At 42.1% G+C, this 20,220-nt stretch overlaps 2 protein-coding genes and 1 long non-coding RNA gene across 7 annotated transcripts in view; 2 read left to right on the top strand and 1 right to left on the bottom strand.

Annotated features, from left to right (window-relative positions):
• The window catches only part of LOC116696791 (connector enhancer of kinase suppressor of ras 2), a 69,846-nt gene extending 59,798 nt beyond the window's left edge, over positions 1 to 10,048 (top strand). The window contains 6 exon segments of the mRNA XM_032527962.1: positions 1,746 to 1,816; positions 1,918 to 2,018; positions 2,616 to 3,369; positions 5,891 to 6,195; positions 6,969 to 7,026; positions 7,029 to 10,048. Coding sequence (XP_032383853.1) covers positions 1,746 to 1,816; positions 1,918 to 2,018; positions 2,616 to 3,369; positions 5,891 to 6,195; positions 6,969 to 7,026; positions 7,029 to 7,177 — 1,438 coding nt within the window. The 3' untranslated portion in view covers positions 7,178 to 10,048.
• The window catches only part of LOC116696805 (uncharacterized), a 451,372-nt gene that overhangs the window by 118,039 nt on the left and 313,113 nt on the right, over positions 1 to 20,220 (bottom strand). The window lies entirely within an intron of this gene.
• Positions 11,473 to 20,026, top strand: apool (apolipoprotein O-like). 5 transcript variants are annotated; one of them, XM_032527974.1, is made up of 13 exons: positions 11,473 to 11,599; positions 12,965 to 13,063; positions 13,146 to 13,271; positions 13,766 to 13,820; positions 14,626 to 14,724; positions 15,940 to 16,031; positions 16,155 to 16,271; positions 17,324 to 17,519; positions 17,635 to 17,975; positions 18,189 to 18,263; positions 18,315 to 18,381; positions 18,514 to 18,654; positions 19,393 to 20,026. In XM_032527974.1, exons 1-13 carry the CDS (start codon positions 11,588 to 11,590, stop codon positions 19,479 to 19,481), a joined length of 1,509 nt encoding a protein of 502 aa, XP_032383865.1. In that variant the 5' UTR covers positions 11,473 to 11,587; the 3' UTR covers positions 19,482 to 20,026. The 5 variants fall into 5 exon arrangements, with proteins under 5 accessions (XP_032383865.1, XP_032383864.1, XP_032383867.1 ...); XM_032527973.1 differs by lacking the exon at positions 11,473 to 11,599 and adding an exon at positions 11,610 to 11,633; XM_032527976.1 differs by lacking the exons at positions 11,473 to 11,599; positions 18,189 to 18,263 and adding exons at positions 11,610 to 11,633; positions 18,073 to 18,095 and having other exon boundaries at positions 17,635 to 17,976.

The raw sequence follows: 20,220 nt of genomic DNA, 5'->3' as shown, positions 1-20,220 counted from the left end.
CAGCAGGTTCCTGTTCTGCAGAAACATAACACACTGACTGTGGTTACAGCCCGCCAGGACATCGATAAGGACGAGACAAATTGGGACAACTAAAACAACAATACAGTTTTGGCACGTAAGGACAATACAAGACATTTATACAAGACATTAGCACGGGCTAGACAAATACAGACAAACAAGGCTATAATACGTCTTATAAGTCTTGAAATGTGATCATGGCTTTTTGGGGAACTTACATGGATACGTGGATTTTCCTAGCTTCTGAAGGCACTCACATTTTAAGTTAAGACAGTGTTTACAGCTGTGGTAGGAAAATGGAAGCAAGTACTTCATCAGCGGCGTTCGGAAAGTTCCTAGCGGTGAGTTTGTTGGGAGTAAGAAAGCATAAGAAATGAATTTAGACGCTGGTTCCTAAAAAGGTTCCCACGACAGTTTTTGTAGTGAAAATGTGCAATAACTACGAGCACAAAATAGCTTGTGTAGGCAGACAGATAAGCAGAAGCCCCACTGAAGATTAACTTCAAAGAAAAGACTAAACAGTCAATCCTGTGAAAAGACCAAAATCTCACTTCCCTACCCTGGCTCTCATCTTATTTGTTCCTATTAAAGATATAGATCTTAAAAAATGGCTTACAAACATATAGATTTATTATTTTTAAAAAGGCTTGTTCATTACAGCTTGGTTCAAGTGTTTAACAAAACTCATACTGGAGGAAATATTGCTTGTTGGGGGATAATTCAGCCATGGATGAATACACATTTGGTGTACTAGAAAGTACCTCTGGCAGTAGAACTGTGTATGTGGGATCGATTCCAAATGAACATGTCACCTAGTTCAACAGTGTGGCTCTCTGATGGCTGTTTAACCCTCATGTCCTTGGGTCAAATTTGACCCGTTTTCTTTTTCCTTTTTTTTTTTCAACAAATGAGCCGTTGACATAAGCGCTGAAAATGTCAACATTAAAAATATCAAAATCCTTTTGAAAAAAGCACCCACAACATTGAAAAAGTAACAAAAATGTCGGGAAAAAAAGTGACAATAATGTTAAAAAAGTGACCAAAACGTTGTTTTTTTTGGGTTGAGGGGTAGACAGCCCAAGGGTTAATAGTTTTTGGACAACAATGGAGTTTTATGGCAAAGAAGAATAAGCTACATGACGCTATGGCTACAGAGGCAATGCTTGTTAGTAGGATCGGCCAATTGTGTGGTTTTGGTCTTTTAATGGTATTTGTTGATAATGAGATATTTATTTACCTTAATGTGGAAGTTGCCTCCTGTAGGATGCATTCCTAGTCTGATGAGTTTCCTGTTCCTCATGCACAGACTGGGCCTCTATTCTTAGAACAAACTTATTATTAGGTGTCTGCAGAGAGTCACAGGACAAGCCTGGATCTGACAGAGGGCTTGGAAGAGGGCAGAGAGCGTGGCTGTAGAGAACCAACGCCATCTGTTGAGAGACAATGGGACGGAGGATTGTCACTTCTGTCTTTCTGCATCCATCTGTCTAATTATCTTGATGCTTTTCTCTCCTCGTCAGGGGGATGGAGTCAGTTGGACACATATCAACTCCAATGAAATCATTTAAAGTGAAAGTTTTTTTTTAATTCATTACCTACTGTTTACCTGGTATAACCCATCGTTTTCTCTCCCTGTCTGTGCTCCTCATCTCTTCTCTGATGCCTTCCTTCTCCTTACTTTCTATCCCTCATCGTTACGTTCTTTTTCCTTTCCTTGTTTCCTATAGGTGGATGAACCGGCTGGGCCTAGCTGCCATTGGCTACACACCAGATGACAAGGTGCCGCGTCCCGATGAAGGTGAGACACATTCAGTTGGCTAGATGTTACAGAATAAACCCTTTCGTCCATGATTTGCTAACATGTACGGGTGTGTGTCTCTGTTTTTATGTTACTGTCAGACTACTGGAGCGAGAGCGATCAAGACGAGGTCGACGGCTCGATGACGCTCAAACAGGAGGGGCCCTCATCCCTCTGTGATACCTATCACCGCACGCCATCAGTAAGTACATGAACAAACACATGCTCAACATTTTCTTTGCAGCGTTTCATTCTGATAGAATATTTTATCCCTAAACGCCCCGCTGTTTTCCGGGCTGCATAGACCAGAGCTCTCAGCATTAATAAAACACCAGAGTGGGAGAGTATCTGGTTTGGTGAGCAGCCAACACCATCTCTTATCTGTGTTCTGCTGCCAGAGGTTCTCCACAGTCTGGCCTCTAGGTGGCGACAATTGCCATTGCTCATCACATCTCTGACAGATAATGTAACACAGACTTTTACTTACTTTCAGACATGTACATGAAGGGGGCATTAGTACCATGTTTTTGCAGCTGAGTCATACAACAGTCATGTCAGTCATTCTGCCATCTCATAGCTTTGTTTGCTCTCATCTTTTCTTCTCTTTCTGCCCTTTATATATTTTCCTTTTCCTCTTTCTTCTCTCCTTCTACGCACCTCCTCCCTCTTCTTGTTTTGCGGGTCACATTTTCCTTAACTGTGCTCAAATTTCACATTTTTTATCAACTTGTAACCATCCCTCCTCACTCCTCTCCAAACTGACCAACCTGTCCACCTCACAAACCCTGTGGGCCTTCAGGCTAACTTCCTTCAGAGTTATGACCAGTTGCCCCGCTCAGTCAGCTCCATGAGCCTTATGCGCTCCACTCCGTCCCCACTCCCTCCATCAATGAGTGCCTCCACCTCCCCCATCCCTCCACAGATGGTCTCTTCCACCTCCCCTCTCCCTCTCCAGGTCAATTCCTCGAGTCCCTTCCCAGAGCCCAAGCATGGCCGACACTTCTCCAGCGAGTCAACGCACTCCCACTCCTCCGCCGAGGACCAGCGTGGAGACAGCATGGGCATGGGCACGGGCACGGGCAGCACCAGTACCCACTCATCCGGCTGCCGCTCCACCCATCGGGAGCGGCGCTCCTGGCAGGACCTCATTGAGACCCCTCTGACCAGCGCTGGGCTGCACTTCCTCCAGACAGCGCCGGGGGAGAGTGATTATGGGGGCCTAATGGGGAGCATGGTTGGAGAGATGGGGCTGTACGGAGGGCTGGGCAGACAAGGCATGTCCCCGGAGAGACGCAGACAGGCCACGCTGCCCGTACGGAGACACCACGCCGCAGAGAGGGACAGGGAGCGCGACGGGCCCTTCCCTCTGGAGCGAGGGCCGCACACACACAGCCACACACACCGACGCTCTCACAAGCAGCGCAGCCAGAGTCTGCCCAGAAACAGGGACCCCATGCCAGGAAAGCTGTTGCACACCTCAGCTCATATGGAGGAGAGGAGCGAAGACGAGGAGGCAGAGGGGCAGGCTGCAGACATGCTCGAGGGTGAGGAGGGTAAGGAAATTACACACACTCTGTTTTATTCGAGGAGAGAAGCAGTAGTATGAACAAACACCGGAAACCACATAAAAAACTATCTCATCCTCAGAGGAAAAGATTGTGCTATACAGTGCATTATAATTTCCTTTATTAAATACTGTATTATCTCAGTACTTACAGTACTGCAGAATAACTGCTGTAATATTAAAAATGCGTATGTGAACAGTGTATGGGTTCAAAGTGGACCTGGGCAGGTTATGTTACACATGATAACTTTGTCATAAATGTATTATGGCTAAATGTTTTAATCCAGGCAGAGGTGGAGGAAATATTCAGATCCTTTACTTTTGTTAAAGTACCAACATCACACTGTAAATATACTCTATAACAAGTTAAAGTTCTGCTTTGAAAGCATAATTGGCTAAATGTTCCTAAAGTATAAATAGGAAAAGCACTTATAATGCATAAAATAGTCCCCTGTCAATGTTATATTATGAAACATGATATTATTGGATTACTATCACTGATGTATTGTCGACTGTTGTAGAGCAACTCGTTACCAGCTCATAAAACTGAACATTGTTTAATCAGCGTGAAACTGTAATTTTATGAAAATTGATTATAGAGATCATTTTGAACTGATGATATGTTTCTGACGTCTGCCACTGTTTTGGGTTGTTGATGTAATATTGAGTTTTTTAATGATAATTTATGTATTTTGAAACCTTCATTAAAGGTCCGAGCCCACTTTGCAAAAGAAAGAGTTAAGACTTAATAAGGTCAGAGGAAAAGGAAAATATGTACAGTATGTAAAGGAAAAAACATGTTAATTGTGTAATTATATATATATAGATTATACATAACGAATACATTTTGGGGAAATATTGTACTATACATATATATATATAGATATGAATTGCAGTGGAGTACAACCATAAAGTGGCATGATATGGATATACTTTAGTAAAATGCAAGTACCTCAAATTCCACATACGTGCAACGTGTAATTTTGTACCGCTAGGAACCCTAACCCAAAACAAAGGATGTAAACATGGACTTTTGAGGACGTCGTGAAATTGAGTGGGATCATGGGAATTGTTGTTTTCATCGTTAACCACCAAAATCTGTTAGTGTATTAAAGTCTTATTTGTATTACGTTCATTAAGGTTTATTCAGGTCATGTCATTCTAATGAAATAGCCGCAGTCTGATTACTTAGATTCTATTGGTGGTGGTAGCTGACCGGTTAGCCAGCAAGCGAGCTAACATTAGCCAGCAGCTAAAACCATAATATTGCATTATATTCTACATATCAGTGTCCCCTTCTGGATGTGTTCAGCACTGGAGGGAAGGGGCTTCTGGGTTCAGGTTGCTGTGGCCGTGACCCCGGGGCTGTTGTCTGTTCCCATTCCAACTGAAGTCTCCAAGAAGTGAGGCAGATGGACAGATGGCTTACTTATAGTTGTTGATTATGCGTTATTATGGTACCCACGCACCTTCTAGGCAAGCCCCATCCTATAGCCTTCACACCCTACTATTGGCCAGGCGTCCATGCTTACCCAAGGTAAAAGGAACCTGATTGGTTCAGGTCCTGTCCCCTGACCAATGGGCTATCCCGACCTTAACCACTCAAGGTCAATGCTTAACCCTGACCAATCGAGCTGCTTCATAGGGCGGGACATGGGATCAATAATAACGCGTTGACTACCCATACAGCTTTTTTAATGTGGCAAACTTTATTATGGGTTAGCGCAGTAGTGTTGACCTTGGTCAAAGCAAAGATAAAAAATTAAATGATGGAAGTTGGAGCAACTACAGGGGTCAAAGGTTACATATCGCCTTTGAGAGGTAAAAAACACGGTCCGTATCATTGATTAAAATAACAGATTTCTCTGAACATTGTTGGAAACTAACTATAGTCGTTTTTGGATATTTTAAAGCAGAAACATATTATATCTTTAAGTACAGCACTTGAGTACTTAGTTACATTCCACCACTGCATTTAAGGTGAAGTTTCTCAACCTGAGGGTCACAAGAGGATCATCATGAACAGTATAAGAAATACTAAAGATTATGTTCTGATGCACAAAATTAGTTTTTTAACTTCTCGCTAATCTTTCTTTTTTTTTTCTTGTGGAAAAAGGAAACTGTAGCTTTATCTCTTAAGGCCTCCAAAAAATATTCAAAAGGAAAATCAACCTGTCATATCAAATAGGATTTGTATTAGGGGTGCTCAAACCAAAACGTTTGGAAACCATTTGGAGTCCATCATGAACATAAAATGTCAGAAAATAGTGAACGAGTTGACTTCTGTCCTAAATACCAAAATAGTTAGTTACCATCCTAGAAGACCAAGAAAACCAGCAAATATTTAATATGTGCCCTTTTTGCTGAAATAAAACATTACAGATACATTTTCTGTCAATAAACTAATTTGATGAATCAAATATATATATATATATATATATACAGTATATATACTACTGTTTCAGCTCTGTATTAAACACATCCAAATGAAGCTCATTGTGTCGTCCTAGCAGTGAATCGGACTCTTGCCGGTCCACTCCTGGGTGTGTCCGACCTGCGGGAGTTGAGAGTTGAGAGCAGAGAGAGGAGGGTGTCGGATGGAAGGGAGCGGCGGGTTTCAGAGGGCCGTGAGCCGGAGCCGTTGGACGGGCTAGAGCAGCTGTACCGGGCCCTGGAGCAAGCCAACGTTACAGTCCTAGGAGACCCAAGACCCTGCAGCAGGCAGGAGTTTCGACGTTGTTTCACGCAGAGAGCCAGGGACCCTCTGCTCAACGACAGGCTGCACCGGGTCCGAGCCCTCCGCAGCACCTTGAAGGTAGCACAAGCAGACGATTTGGGGGATATACAGAAGAATTAAATGTGTAAGGATCAGTGGTATAAGAAGTACTAAGTACTAATTCCACACTGTAAAAATGCTCTGTTACAAGTAAAAGTCCTGCATTGAAAATGTCACTTAAGTAAAAGTATGTCAGTACAAAATAATAAAGTTAAGTAAAAGTACTCAATGCAGAAACCTCCTCCCATTTTAGAAACTGGAAACCATCCAAACAGTTGTGTGTTTAATTGGCTAATCATTTCAGATGGATTTGTAGGCCGCTTATTGTTGGGCAGATTCATTGTATGTTATGATCTGCATGTGTTTTGTGTGCAAAAATCTCAATTTGTAAAGTAACTTGTAACTAAAGCCGTCCAAAGACTGTAGTGGAGTAAAAAGCACACTTTCTCTCTGAAATGTAGAAAATGGCATGAAAAGTAAAGTACAAGTATCTCAAATTTGTACACAAGTACAGTACTTGAGTAGATGTACTTAGTTACTTTACACCATCGGCTGAAATAATCTAAACACTGTAATCCGCACCCCCTCCCACCCTCGTATTTCATGTTTGTCCTGTCTAATTTGTCCTTATGTCATGTCTTTGTACTTTGTGTTTTTCTTTTCTGTTATTTATTTGTTATTGAAAATCCTCAATAAAAAAGGCGGCACGTACGAATGGAAATCATTGTTTTTCTGAAAAAACATTCCACCACTGGTTAGGGATGCAATGTGGTAACTCCCCGTCGTTTCTTTTGCCCCCCCCCCCCCCCCAGGCCAAAGAGTCGGCTGGCAGTGTCTGTGCCCTCCTGGAGGAGCCTGGCCTGTGCTCCAGACCTTCAGAGAGTGGAAGCAGTGGCACAGCGAGCTCTACTCAGACATCTGCCAGCTCAGCCCCCCCGGCACCAACGGCCAGGACGACCTCTCCCCGCTGGCCGCGCCTCTCATGACCCACACACACTCCTTCATCGAGACACATGTGTGAGAGAGAGAACGGGAGCAAAGACTGAACTGATACACACACACACACACACACACACAGACACAGAGCTCGACGTTAGCTGAATCCTCTCTCCTGATCACGACTCTGAGCACGCACTCACACACACTGACACACACACACACACACACACACACACACACACACAGGAACACACATTGTAAGATGTGTAAATATCAAAGATGGGACAGTCTGAGACCTGCGTGTATGAACTTTTGATAATCCTGAGGACCCCACAGGGTGCCTATTGCATGCCTGAACAGAAAGCATTAATCTTCCTTTGTCTATGGAACTCAGCATAAACTCCACACGCTTGTCGAGCAAAATGGAAAAAATGAGACTTTTTAACACGTTTCGTTCCTTTGTATTTCCTTGGTTTTGCTAATTTTTTTCCCTGTTGATTTTAGAGGGCAGGGGGAACTATGTAGCAGCAATACAGAGGAGAATCCTTTTCACCACAGCACTGTACTTTTGTACTGATAAACTTTGCACCCAGAGCCACCAGTTCTCCCCCCTTCTCTCTCTTCTACCTTTTTTTTTCTCTCACACTGCATATCACGCTGATTTACAGGGACCTCACTTGTTATTCCGGGCTGATGTGACGGGACCGTGTTGGAAAAGTAAAGGGCAGTGACTTTGGTAAAAGACTGTGAAAGGTAGCCATCGATGCTGGTTTATCTATCTGAAAACAAGCGTCTCGAGCATTGAGGAACCATCGTGCTGGCTAGATAGCACACTAATTCAAACTGTGAACTGTTAAAAAAAACCATTTTAAGAAAGCTCCTCTGATAGAGTGCAATTCTACCATTTATTTTGCATTCTCTCTCCCTCTCTTTCTTTCTTTTGCTCTCGCTCTCTCTCTCTGTGTTTCTGTCCAACTCCTCCTCTTTTCTTAATCTTTTTCTTTTGTTTTTCTCTCTCTCTCTCTCTCTAGTCGTCAAAGACTTGTGTATATGTGTATACTGCTGTGTATACTGATGTAAATGTTTGCGTTCCACTACCACTGTGATATGCTTCTAGAGGTAGCGGAGGGAAGACAGAGAGTATGTATTTGCGTGGATGCACATTAATTTTGAGTTTTTTTCATTTTTGTTTTCTTAAACAGCAAATGCTAGAGAGTTCTTTTCAAAGGAGTCACTCACTACAAAGAATGCACTTTCTATATCTCTATATCTCATTGGCTGCATCACAGGGTCTATGTCTCATCGGCCTCTTTACCATTGCTGTTCAAAATATCAGGTAAAAGCATTTGCCGTCTCATTTTCTAAAGATTTGTGTACAGTCTACAAATATATTTAAACATAGAAGAATATATAAATCTATTTACGTTTTGTGTCATAGATATAATGTAAAGTATGATGTATTCTATGCCAAGGTTTTGCAGTGTCCCCCTCTTTACTCTGTAGATGCAGGGGGTTTAGCAGTTAAACAACTAGCAGGCAGACAACAACAACTACACCATCATAGACAGTTGATTTGACAGTTTTTACCGGTTTCCATCACGGCTGACCCTTCTCCTGATGACGTGTTGCATGAGAAAAGTCCTGGGACTGATTTGATTGGGCAGGGTAAAATATTATGGATCATTTTTGTTTTTCTTTTGTTTTTGTTTTTTAAATCTTCCTCTCGTGATTGCAAGATAATTAGACTTGTAGCGCACGATACATGCAAAAGTACTGTTGAAGAATGACCTTTTATTTGTATGTTCATAGGTTTTAAATATTCCTTTTTTTATTATTAGAAAGTGTTTTAAAGACACACACTGTACAATAACCGAGGCAGACATTTTTGCTCCTCGGTTACTTGATTTAATGCAGATCCTCCTTTAGCATCCTACCAGGAGGTTTCAATTTGAAAGACTGACACGTGTCCAAAGGCTTCAGGAATCTTACCTGAGATAAGATTCTGAAACGAAAAAGCTATTTTGACATTCCTTCCAAGCATATGGTTGATACTGGGCAGCAAGAGACCTCTTAAGTGGTCTGTAATGTCTGTGAAACCCGGATGAATCGTTTCATCTGCAATATCAGGCCAAGGACTTCACGGTGCCCCCTCCCTCCCCAGACTCTGAGAGACATGCGTAGCACCTGCTGCATCCAGCACTATCTGTACTTATTCTTCATACTTTACTGTAGTTCTTTGAGCGTAGGTTCAGGTTTTTCATCATGTCACCACTGTCGTGAAATATCAAACACACCCCAGAGATATAGCTCATGTTTTTTGACTGGTTAATTTGAGAGTACCACAAAGAAACTAAATGATGCAAGCACTTTCCCTGTGCCTCCCAACCCTCTCTTTGGCAACGATGGACTGACTGTACTGGCGATCCTACACACACACAGCTGGAGATGAGTTACAATACAGCTGTAGTCTGCAGACCTCTCTCCGTTTCTCATTTGCAGTGGTCTGCTTTTTCCAACCGCTGCTCCGCTGAGCCGGCGACACACTGTAGATTAAGAAGTACGAGTTACGATTTGCAGACGCAGGCTGTGTTATCTCCCCCAGATCTTTGTGTGTGTAGACCTGCAGAAACAGGCCGAAAAGGGAGATTCCACTGTGTGTTCTTTCAGGGGTGTACACCTCATGGTACATTGCACAGGTGTGTAAGATGTAAGTTGCACTGCGACATTAAAAAAAGGAACATATTGCTCTTTTTCAAGGATAATATTAGCTTACTGTTATTCTGTACATTAATCTGACGAAAGATGATATTAAAAAAGAAAGAAAATTACATTTATTCTTCCTAAAGTAGCCTTTTTTGGTTTCATATATATGAATATATATTACAAAAAATACAGATTGTAAACTTAAGTTGTTAAACTTTGACTTCAATAAACTGAATCCTCTGCACTATGAGCTATGATCTGTTTATGTGTTCATGGATTTATTTAAACAGCATTACAGCGTGTTCTGAGGAAGGATGGAGGAGGACCAGGTTTCAAATTAAGGGCGGGGGTCATCCCATAAACCAGGAGGCCATGCACTATGTTCTATTCCTGCAACTGCTAACATAAAGGCCTATATCTAAACTGTCATTAAGCAAATTGAACCTGCTCACGCTTCATAAGCATGAAAGAAAACTTGGCTTTCTAAACCTCAGTGCAATGTGTATGTACTATACCCATCACCTCCATGTTCCCATCAAGTCCACTGCAACCAGTGGACTCCACAATGTGTTAGTTTATGGTAATTTGAATACATTTAATTCAGGAAAATGCAACATGTAAATTACATAAATTTAAATATTAAAGCACATACTGTAACACTAGATTTTGACACCCACAGAGTCCTACAACACAGCCTCAAAATAAGATAATAATACAAGATTCATCTGAGTTAATATTGTACTTGAAGTCTGCCAATTCCCTAATAAATTTGCAAATAATGAATTCCCAAAATCATAAGACTTGCTGTGAACCAGGAGCGTTTGGGTCCCCTGGACAGCCTTGCCCCATGATAAACCACTTCACATCATGCATACTTGCTTTACATGTGCTGCAGTGACAGTGTAATTATTTTAAATGTCTTTTAAATGTTTTTAATAAAAACAAAAAGTGATATTTTGTATTTTAATTATGTATACATGCACATTTACAAAACAACCGTCTTAATACCAGTATGGGAACGCACCATGGATGGAGGAGCATATACAGTGGTGCTCATAAAGTTATGAACCCATGCTAAAGTTGAATAAAAAGAGGAATAAAAAAACATCTTTTAAAAGTTGATCTTCATGCCTTCATTAAAAAAAAAGGAAAAATCCAACCTTTAAGGACAAAATATTTATTTGTGAATGAATAATGTATTGTAAATTAATAACTAAATTCCTTAAAATACAGGGGGCATAAGTATACACCCCCCTATGTTAAATTCCCATAGAGGCAGGCACATTTATATTATTAAAGACCAGTTATTTCATGGATCAGGATACTATGCATCCTGATAAAGTTCCCTTGGCCCTTGGAATTAAAATACCCCCCCCCCCATCATCACATACCGTTCACCACACATAGAGATTGGCATGGTTTATTTCAGTTAGACTAATAGCTGGTTTGATTTGCATTGAAAGATGATTTTATGTTAAGTAGCCCATGCCAATCTTTATTCATTCACAAAGAAAATTGGTGTCTTTAAAGGTTGAATTTGTCCTAATTTTTTTTAATACCGCCATTAAGATCAATTTCCAAAAGATGATTTTTTTAATTCGTCTTTTTAGTCATCTTTAGCATGAATTCATATGCTTCTGAGTACCACTGTACCTGCTGAATGAGCTCAGTATCACACCCAGCCGTTGCTAATGCCTCTGCCGTCCGTTAGGTGGCAGTAGCTGACCGTGGTTTAACCCGCGCTGGAAGCTGCTTCTCACGGCCTGAAAGAAGAAGGAGGAGCGCTGTCATGGCGGCCAAGGTGAATGCTTGACATTTCTTCTTCTATCGTCAAAGTGTATTTGTAATGAATGAGCGGGTGTAGAGTTAACGTCAACGGTCCCGGACTTGTTAACGCAAACTTGAACTGACTGTCACTTTCCAGACGTGTAACGCTGTGCTGCATGGAAATGTAGCTTTGCTAACGTAACTGTTAGCCTCGCTGAATGAGTCAATGCTACTGTAACTACACAGCGTTTAACTAGCTACGTTAGCTGACAACAGTAGGCTAACACGACACCATAAGCTAATAACTCTCCCCCGACATAAGCATAATTATGTAATATATGTATTTGTCAGCCCTGGCTTTGTTTGCCAATAGACTGTTTAAAGAGAGGAAACATTACAGTGAACGTTAGTTAGTTAGTTAGTTAGCTTAGTTGGAGGCAGCTAAGTTAGCCACAGTACCCACAGTATGGGGTATTTTAACGCTACGTGATACATTTACTTATAAGTTACATAAATATGTATAATGCTCACTAACGTTACTTCTGCAAAGCATGTCAGAATTAGTGATGACAAGTAAAATTAGCCCAGATAAATACATTGCCTCATTTTCTTTATTTTTAAGTACAATTTCGAAAATGACGCATGTTAGAGTTGAATTATGCAAATGTACACAAAGTCCTTCAATGAGCTCCAGCTTAACCTGTAACAGTTTAAAGTGCAGTCACGTGCCAATGCTTCAATAATAACTTTATAAGTTTATAATTGTGATAATGATGCAACACTAACTCTTGGAAAGCAGTAATTCTGCATAATAAGTATAATATTTAATTAATCTATTATTTTCATACTTATCTTTAACTTCAGTGAAATTATGACTACAGTACTTTTACTTTTAATGGAGTATTTTTTATTGTGGTTTTGCTATTTTACACGTGTCATAGAACTGGGCGATATATCCATATTATATGGGAATCGTGATATGAGACTAGATCTTGTCTGAGATTTTGGATATCGTAATATGGCATAAGTGTTGTCTTTTCCTGGTTATAAAGGCTGCATCACAGTAAAGTGATGTCATTTTCTGAACACACCAGACTGTCTATTATTGGCCTTTACCCCCAAAAATATCATTAAATCCACATTACTGATGATTATCAAAAATGTCATTGTGTAAATATGTTGTGAAAGCACCAATAATCAACAATACAATATTGTTGCAATATCGATATTGAGGTATTTGGTCAAAAATATTGTGATATTGGATTATCTCCATATTGCCCGGCCCTAAAGTGTCAATATTACTATTTCTACCATTTGTGCACATGAGTCATCTGTTTATTAGTGATAAGTGTCCGTCCGTCTAAAGTGACCAAAGCGGTGCCATTTTATTATGTCCTAGGTGGTGATGGTGGCCGTCCCCACGGTGATGGGCATAGCCTCCATCCGTGTGTATACTGTGAGCCAAGTGCCCCCTGATGGACTGGTTACTAGAGAAAAGGTATGGTTGTCCCAACACACCTGGTCTGATATGAGAGAACTGAACATTGACATGTTGACTCTGCCCCTGCCCCTGTCCCCAGCTGAACATCTACACCCCGCTGCCACAGTCTGCTCAGGCCCAGTTTGTTCCAGAGAGGCCGGGGGTTATTCAGACTGGGGTCACTACAGTGAGAGAGAGCATACGACCAATTGTCCAGGCTGTAAAGGTATTTAGATTTTACTGTGTGTTAACCTGAGAAAATAGTTCACAGATACCGTCTGCTGCAGATTTACCTCATGCTTTCACATCCTGTCTAACACTTCAAACCCCAAACTACCCTTTGACGGATGTAAATACGTGTTCTACTGTGTATAAAGAAATGGAACAACAGCTAAAACACACTGAAGAGGTCTTGTCTTGCACCTGCAGTGTTAGTTTTCCAACCCTGATTTTTGTACCTCTTGTTTGCGGTTAAAGAACACAATCCTAAAATGCTTTGAGTGCTCTGTGCAGCTAAGCACTCTGCACACAGCAAAGTTCAGGAGTCAGACAGGAAGTCGTGTTCATGCAGTCATCTCAGCAGCTGCAGGTTTGCTGCGAGGAGATTTGTCAGTTTGATACTGTGGAAGATGGGGAAAAACCACCTGACACTGACTCAGATGTAGTTGTGTTCTTGGTGGCCTGTTTTTCATTTCAACTTTGTCCTTTTGTTCCCTGCAGGGTGCCTGTGTCTCTGTGAAAACAGGAAGTTTTAATCTATACCATGCAGGAGAGGGTGAGTCAACAGTACAGAAGGTACCATATATACTGTAATAAAAAATCATATTAGCCCCCATTGAAACTCAAAATGTAACTCTTGGAGCCCTAAACTCATGTGTTTGTGCTGACACCTGAAAACCAGATCTTGCATAGTGTACCTTAGCTGTCTATTAATGGACTTATTGAATAACTTTAGGGCTGCAGCTAACAAACTTCTCAATTATTCATGTAGTTGTTGAGTCAATAAAATGTAAGAAAATGGTGAAGAATGTTGAGTGTTTCCCAAAGCTCAAGGTGATGTACTCAAATGTTTGGTTTTGACCTGAACTCGTAGATCTTCACTTTACCGTCATAGAGGAGGGAAGAAACCAGAACATATTTATATTATTACACTTAATAAGCCTGAATCTGAGAATTTGTGTCTAATTGATTATCAAAACGGTTGGCGATTACTTTATTAGTTGACAACTAATTGATAAATCAGTTGATCTTTGCAGCTCTAATGGATTTCCTATGTATTGTTGTTACAGTGTGTATAGTTACATTATAAAACCCCATACATGACTGTGCATGTTTCTCTGTGGTATTTGTACTGTTATGTAATCTGTAAGGAAAGCACTATTTCAACTTACTACCCAGTAGTGATGCTACTGCACATGATATTACTGTTGCTGTTATTATTACTAGTTCTGTTATGTTACCACTCTCCCTGTTCCGTCTGTTTGTGTAGTGTATGATGACTAAATAAGCAGCGGGTCAGACTGGTGTGCACATTTGAGAAGATTGAAGGAATGTTAGCTTTTACGTTTTCTGTTTTCCAGATGTGTACTATTACTTGAAAGACCCTCCCCCGGGTTTTCTACCCAGATTTGGCACCATCACCATGGCTGGCCTGGTTGGCATGTTCTTGGCACGGAAAGGTAACCTAGGACCACATCACTGTATTAAAAACCCGTTAGGCCTGCTGGGAATGATTGTTCTGTTATATATTAATCCGTCTATTTAGTACATAAAACAATATTACAGTATAATCAACAAACCATAATTATACATTTTGAGGTGTGTCATAGAGAAGCATGTCATATCACAATATTTAAGCACATAATTACATTTCTAGAATTGTATATGGTTGCATTATTTTTATACCTGCAAATAATACACACGACAATATGATGACATGACTAGCATAATAATACACATAATAATAAGGTTGACAGTACTATTTATAAAATGGTCCCATTTCATGTTGTGTTGTGCTACATTGTAATAGTTTTGTAACAGTTCTTTTTTTTTTTAAATTAAATTGCTTTGCAATATTTTTTTTTAGGAATCCTCAGACTCTTGATTGAGCTTTAAACATAAATATTTAACCCAACAGAATAATTGTATTTATTATCTGGGGACAACTTCCATCCAGAATCCCTAACATAATGTGTCCTTAAATGCATGACTGCATTGTTTCCTTTCCTAGGCAACCATGTAATATTTCCCTTTTGTACGATCATAAACTGGGAGATAAACCATGGTTCTGGAAGACTTTTCTCCTATAAGCTTTTTCACATTAATAAAAAAGGATCTGCCATGAGTCCCTGCAATATCATGGCAGCAAGCCATCCTAGCGTATTATGACATTTGCCAAGCAGCTGTGTGGTAGTATAACAGCTGTACATAACAAATAGTCAAATTCATCCACCATGGCACTCTGAATGCGGACATACGGAATATAAATGTATACAAACAATTCAGACCTTGTGTGTTTACCGTACAAGTCTTGGACTTAAACTCAATCACTTTGCAAAACATAACACCCCTTTCATACAGCAGGTGCATGTATGGTATCCAGTTTTACTTAAAGCACATTTAACCTTGACTCAGTCAGAAGAACAGCTGCCACAGATTACCAGCATTCAGACAACAGTTTGGCACAAGTCCCAAAACCTCGCTGCTAAATCACCGAGGTGCAAAGATGCAGAACACATAAGAAACCAGAAAAGTTAAGTTGCTGTTTAAGTCTCACTCTCTCTGTCGGGAGTCAGTTAAATGACATTTCTCAATTCAGCGATACCAGATACAGTTGGGCGGGGTTAAGTCAAGTTAGATTGATTGCCATTCTTCATTGAAAACTTTGATTTCAGGCTCACGCTTCCAGAGGTTAGCCCTTCCACTGGGGCTGATGAGCGGAGGGGCGTCAGTGTGCTACCCGGCTCAAACAGTGGCCGTGTTTAAGGTAACAATACTCAATACTACATGCTCACGTGTTGTTACTGCCAGTAACAAACCGCATTATTTTCAGAGTTTAACCCTGTTGTCCCCCCCCCCCCCCCCCCCCCCCCCCCCCCCCCCCCCTCAGGTGACAGGTAAGAATGTGTATGCGTTAGGACAGTGGAGCAGCGCCACAGTGTCTTCACTGCTCGCCTCCATATCCCAGGAGCCCGTCGCCAAAGAGATTGCTGCTTCACAACCACAGGTTAACAGTCATATTGTGTAACTTATCTGATTTATTCTGAATATTATACATAGACATAACCAGCTAGTTTTCAATAGAAAGTACTGTAAAGCTGTTGATACTGTGCGTGACTCAAACCAAAACAGCGGTTCACCCCATATAATAATAACTTCCTTTCCACTCTCTGATTTCTGCTCTCCATGTTCTACTTTCTAAAAAACTCCCTCAAATCCCTCGTGCCTCTAGACAGATTGTATGGTTGTATTGTTTCTGTTAATCTGCTCTCTGCACATTGTACAGAGTGGCTTGGAGATTTTTGTGATCTAGAAATAAAACCTATATTGCAGTTAAACTAACTGTATGTCACCCCCACTGCTAGACTGGGTAAGCCCCGCCCACTCTGCTGGTGATTTGATTTCTCCCTGCAGCTCGGTCTGGAAACCTGCACCTTTAATTCTCCTGCTTCAGTTCACAATTTTGCGGGAACCAATCACAAACTGGCTTATCTACCTGGCGCGCTATTGGCTGTTTTAACACCATGATGATAGAGAAGCAACCAAGCAGCTTCTTGTTTACATTCAACATAGCGGCCACCGAACACCCCCGAAGCGCAGCAACCCGTCGCTTCTATGTCACCCGGATCGTTGCTCTGATTGGTTGAAGGACTATCCAATTGCGTACAGAGTCATTTGAACTATGCCCGTTGGTCACGCCTCTTGTGCAGAGAAAACACAGAGCAGACCCCCCAGACCAACGCTCATTCTCACATCTATCGAGCTTGTCTTGGTCTGGTGATAGCCAGACTACCCCACTGCACCAGTGTCAGCAAAATGCCTGAAATAATAAATGCTAATGTAAGCGAGTACGTTCTTGTTCCTCTCTACTCAGTGTAATAAATCTACCCTATTAGAACTGAAATGTTAAAGAAAACTGTATGCTAGTGCTTCATTCTGTTTATAGATGTTATGTGTTACTTCGGTCACTGACAAGCACAGTTTAAGTCAGATTAATCAAATGATGAAATTCATATGCATTTATTTTTCTTAAATCTTTATTCTTGTTGCACATGTTAGAAAGCTAACGTGCCAAATCCAGAGTCTTCAGTAGTTGAAGAAGTCTCAGAGCCCAGCTCGACAATCCCAGAGATAGAGGTGGAATCAGCTGAACCTGTCTCTGATGAGCCTGCTGTGGCTGTAATAACAGAGGAGGCGTCATCCGTAACACTCACAGAGATATCCCCTGCCCAGACCCCCACAGAGACCACCACAGGTATAACACATGTTGATCTCTGTCTGCTTGTTTCTCTGTCTCCATCTCTTTTGTTTCACATACAATCACATAAAGGCTTCTACTGATGTTTCTCTGTATTTCCTCTCCTATTCATACCCAGTGGCACATTCAGTGCCAGGAGAGACAGATGCCACCATAACCTCTGAAGAAATACATGCACCTGTCGACTCAAAACAATCAGCAGAGGATGTCTTCACTGACACCAGCCCAGCAGAGCCCACGCCATGCTTAGAGTCTCCTTCAGTGGAGGCTGCTGCAGTAGAGGCCTCCCCAGCGGAGGCTGCTGCAGTAGAGGCCTCCCCAGCGGAGGCTGCTGCAGTAGAGGCCTCCCCAGCGGAGGCTGCTGCAGTAGAGGCCTCCCCAGTGGAAGTTGCTCAACTAGAGGCTGCTCTAATCGAGGTCTCTCCAGTGGAGCCTGCTGCAGTTGAGGCTGCTGCTTTGGAAGCTTCCCCAGTGGAGGCCGCCCTAGTGGAGACCGCCCCCGTGGAGACTGCCCCTGTGGAGGCCGCTCCAGCTCCAGTGGAGGCCGCCCTAGTGGAGACCGCCCCAGTGGAGGCTGCTCCAGCTCCAGTGGAGACCGCCCCAGTGGAGACCGCCCCAGTGGAGGCTGCTCCAGCTCCAGTGGAGACCGCCCCAGTGGAGACCGCCCCAGTGGAGACTGCCCCAGTGGAGGCTGCTCCTGTGGAGGCTGCTCCGGCTCCAGTGGAGACCGCCCCAGTGGAGGCTGCTCCAGCTCCAGTGGAGACCGCCCCGGTGGAGGCTGCTCCTGTGGAGGCTGCTGAAGTCGAGTCTGTTCCTTCCTCTGTAGAAGCACCTCAAAAGGCCTCAAAGGAGCCAGAAGGTACGACAAATATGGTATCCCATAGTGTCAAAGATTAATAATATTAGTATAAAGTCACAATAGTTTCATAGCAGTTTGAATCAGTTCATCTTCCCGTTGCTGACCCTCTATTGTATTTTGACTTCTCCACAGTGCCAGTTGTTGAATCACCTGACCCTGAACCTGCTGCCCAAGAGTTAGCTGACCCGCCACAAGTTGCTGCTGTGGAGGAGACTCCAACGCCGACACCCCCACCCCCTCCTCAACAACAGCCTGCAGCAGAAAACAGCAAAGGTACTGGGAACAATGCTGCACCACTGATCTGGTTTGAGATTTAGACATCGACATACTTTTGGGGGCACACACACACACACACACACACACACACACACACACACACACACACACACAGCTTCTCTTCTGAGAATGGCCTTAACACCAAGGTGCCTCAATGTGTTGGGTCTTGTGATTGTTAGTCTGTGTGGAGGTACATTTACAGCCAGCCAACTGACATTTGACCATGCTCTTGTCAGTGTCCACTGAAATGTGTCTTGCGTCACAAGCCAGCTCTGACTAACTTAAAAACTAATCAGGTTTGACAAATTGAGGAGTGAAAGAGTTCTGCAAGCTATTTTCTGAACCATAACATGTGGGAGCTTTCTGTTGGATAGCAAAGAATAATATCCACCACATAAACCATGTGAGGGATCTGAGGTATGCTACCAGGGTCAGCATTTGGGCATATGCAGTTTGGATCTTAAACAATAACAGAATCAGTCTCCTAGGAAAACATATGAACAACACCCAGCACATCCACATCACTCTGATTTTTAGTAATTAGAGGAAGAGATGTGGTGTGTCTTTGTGTATTGAACACTGGTTGATGATTACAAAACGGCCCTGGCTTTGACCCTGGTGCTCTTTATCTGTTGTTGGTTCTAATCTGATGCATGTATCGTCACTCTGGACCAGCATGGGATATTTCTGTGCTTGTGACTGAGCTTTTGTTGCTTTTCTCTTGCTGCCCTCTAGGGGGCACCGGTTTCAAGCCAGACCCTTCTCTAATGGACTTTGGCCAGTCCAGCCCTGAGGATGAAGACCTGTACAGCACACGCAGCTGAGAGACTACAGCCGGCCGCAGGAGAAAGCTCATTCCCACACTGCCATCTCGTAGCTCACTCAGATAAACGCTCACTCTGTGCCATTATGCTGTGGAAGTAGGCCATTTTGCAAGCAAGCAAAGTTTGGAAGTCTTTCATCAACATTTCCACTCTCAATTTTTCAGCCCACATCATTTACATTTCCAGAGAAAAGGTGCAAGAACATTTGTTTTGTAACAGCAATTCCCGTTCACAGAATGAGTCTGGTTGCGTAGAATGACAGAAACATGGAAACAATACACCCACAGCTGTTTACAAGTCTTTTAATCCACAGATGGCACATTGTGAATTTTTCTCTCTGTATGTGTCATTTAGCAATTATTGGGTTTAGTGCGAAAGTCCCGAGTGCATGGTGCTTTTTATTTATTATATTTGAGCCCAGTGCGTCGGTATGCTGAAAATACGGCTGGTAACAGTTGTAAAATCAACTTGTGCTGTTCCATTGTATTACATCACACATTGTCTTCAGTTGTTAAGAATCAAAAATAAATCTATATTTTTCTTGATTTTATGTTGTGCTTTGTCAACAACTAAATACTTGTCAGCATTAGTTATTTATTGGCATTCACAATAAGTGCTCATTACCAAACCGATTCAGTTATGAAACATTTGTCAGATAAGCACATACCTTCTTACATATAACATAACATTATAAAGAACTGTGTGTGTGTGTGTGTGTGTGTGTGTGTGTGTGTGTGTG

The sequence above is a fragment of the Etheostoma spectabile genome, chromosome 10, assembly GCF_008692095.1.
Source record: "Etheostoma spectabile isolate EspeVRDwgs_2016 chromosome 10, UIUC_Espe_1.0, whole genome shotgun sequence".
In the NCBI taxonomy this organism is placed as follows: Eukaryota; Metazoa; Chordata; class Actinopteri; order Perciformes; family Percidae; genus Etheostoma; species Etheostoma spectabile.
This window is presented reverse-complemented; position numbering and strand designations above follow the sequence as displayed.

Bases quoted from the DNA above. Each gene is read 5' to 3' on its own strand.
- apool (XM_032527974.1), top strand. The intron at 17,976-18,188 runs GCTTTGGAAGCT...GTGGAGACCGCC, and splicing joins CTGCTGCAGTTGAGGCTGCT to CCAGTGGAGACTGCCCCAGT. The intron at 18,264-18,314 runs GCTGCTCCAGCT...GCTCCTGTGGAG, and splicing joins TGGAGACCGCCCCAGTGGAG to GCTGCTGAAGTCGAGTCTGT.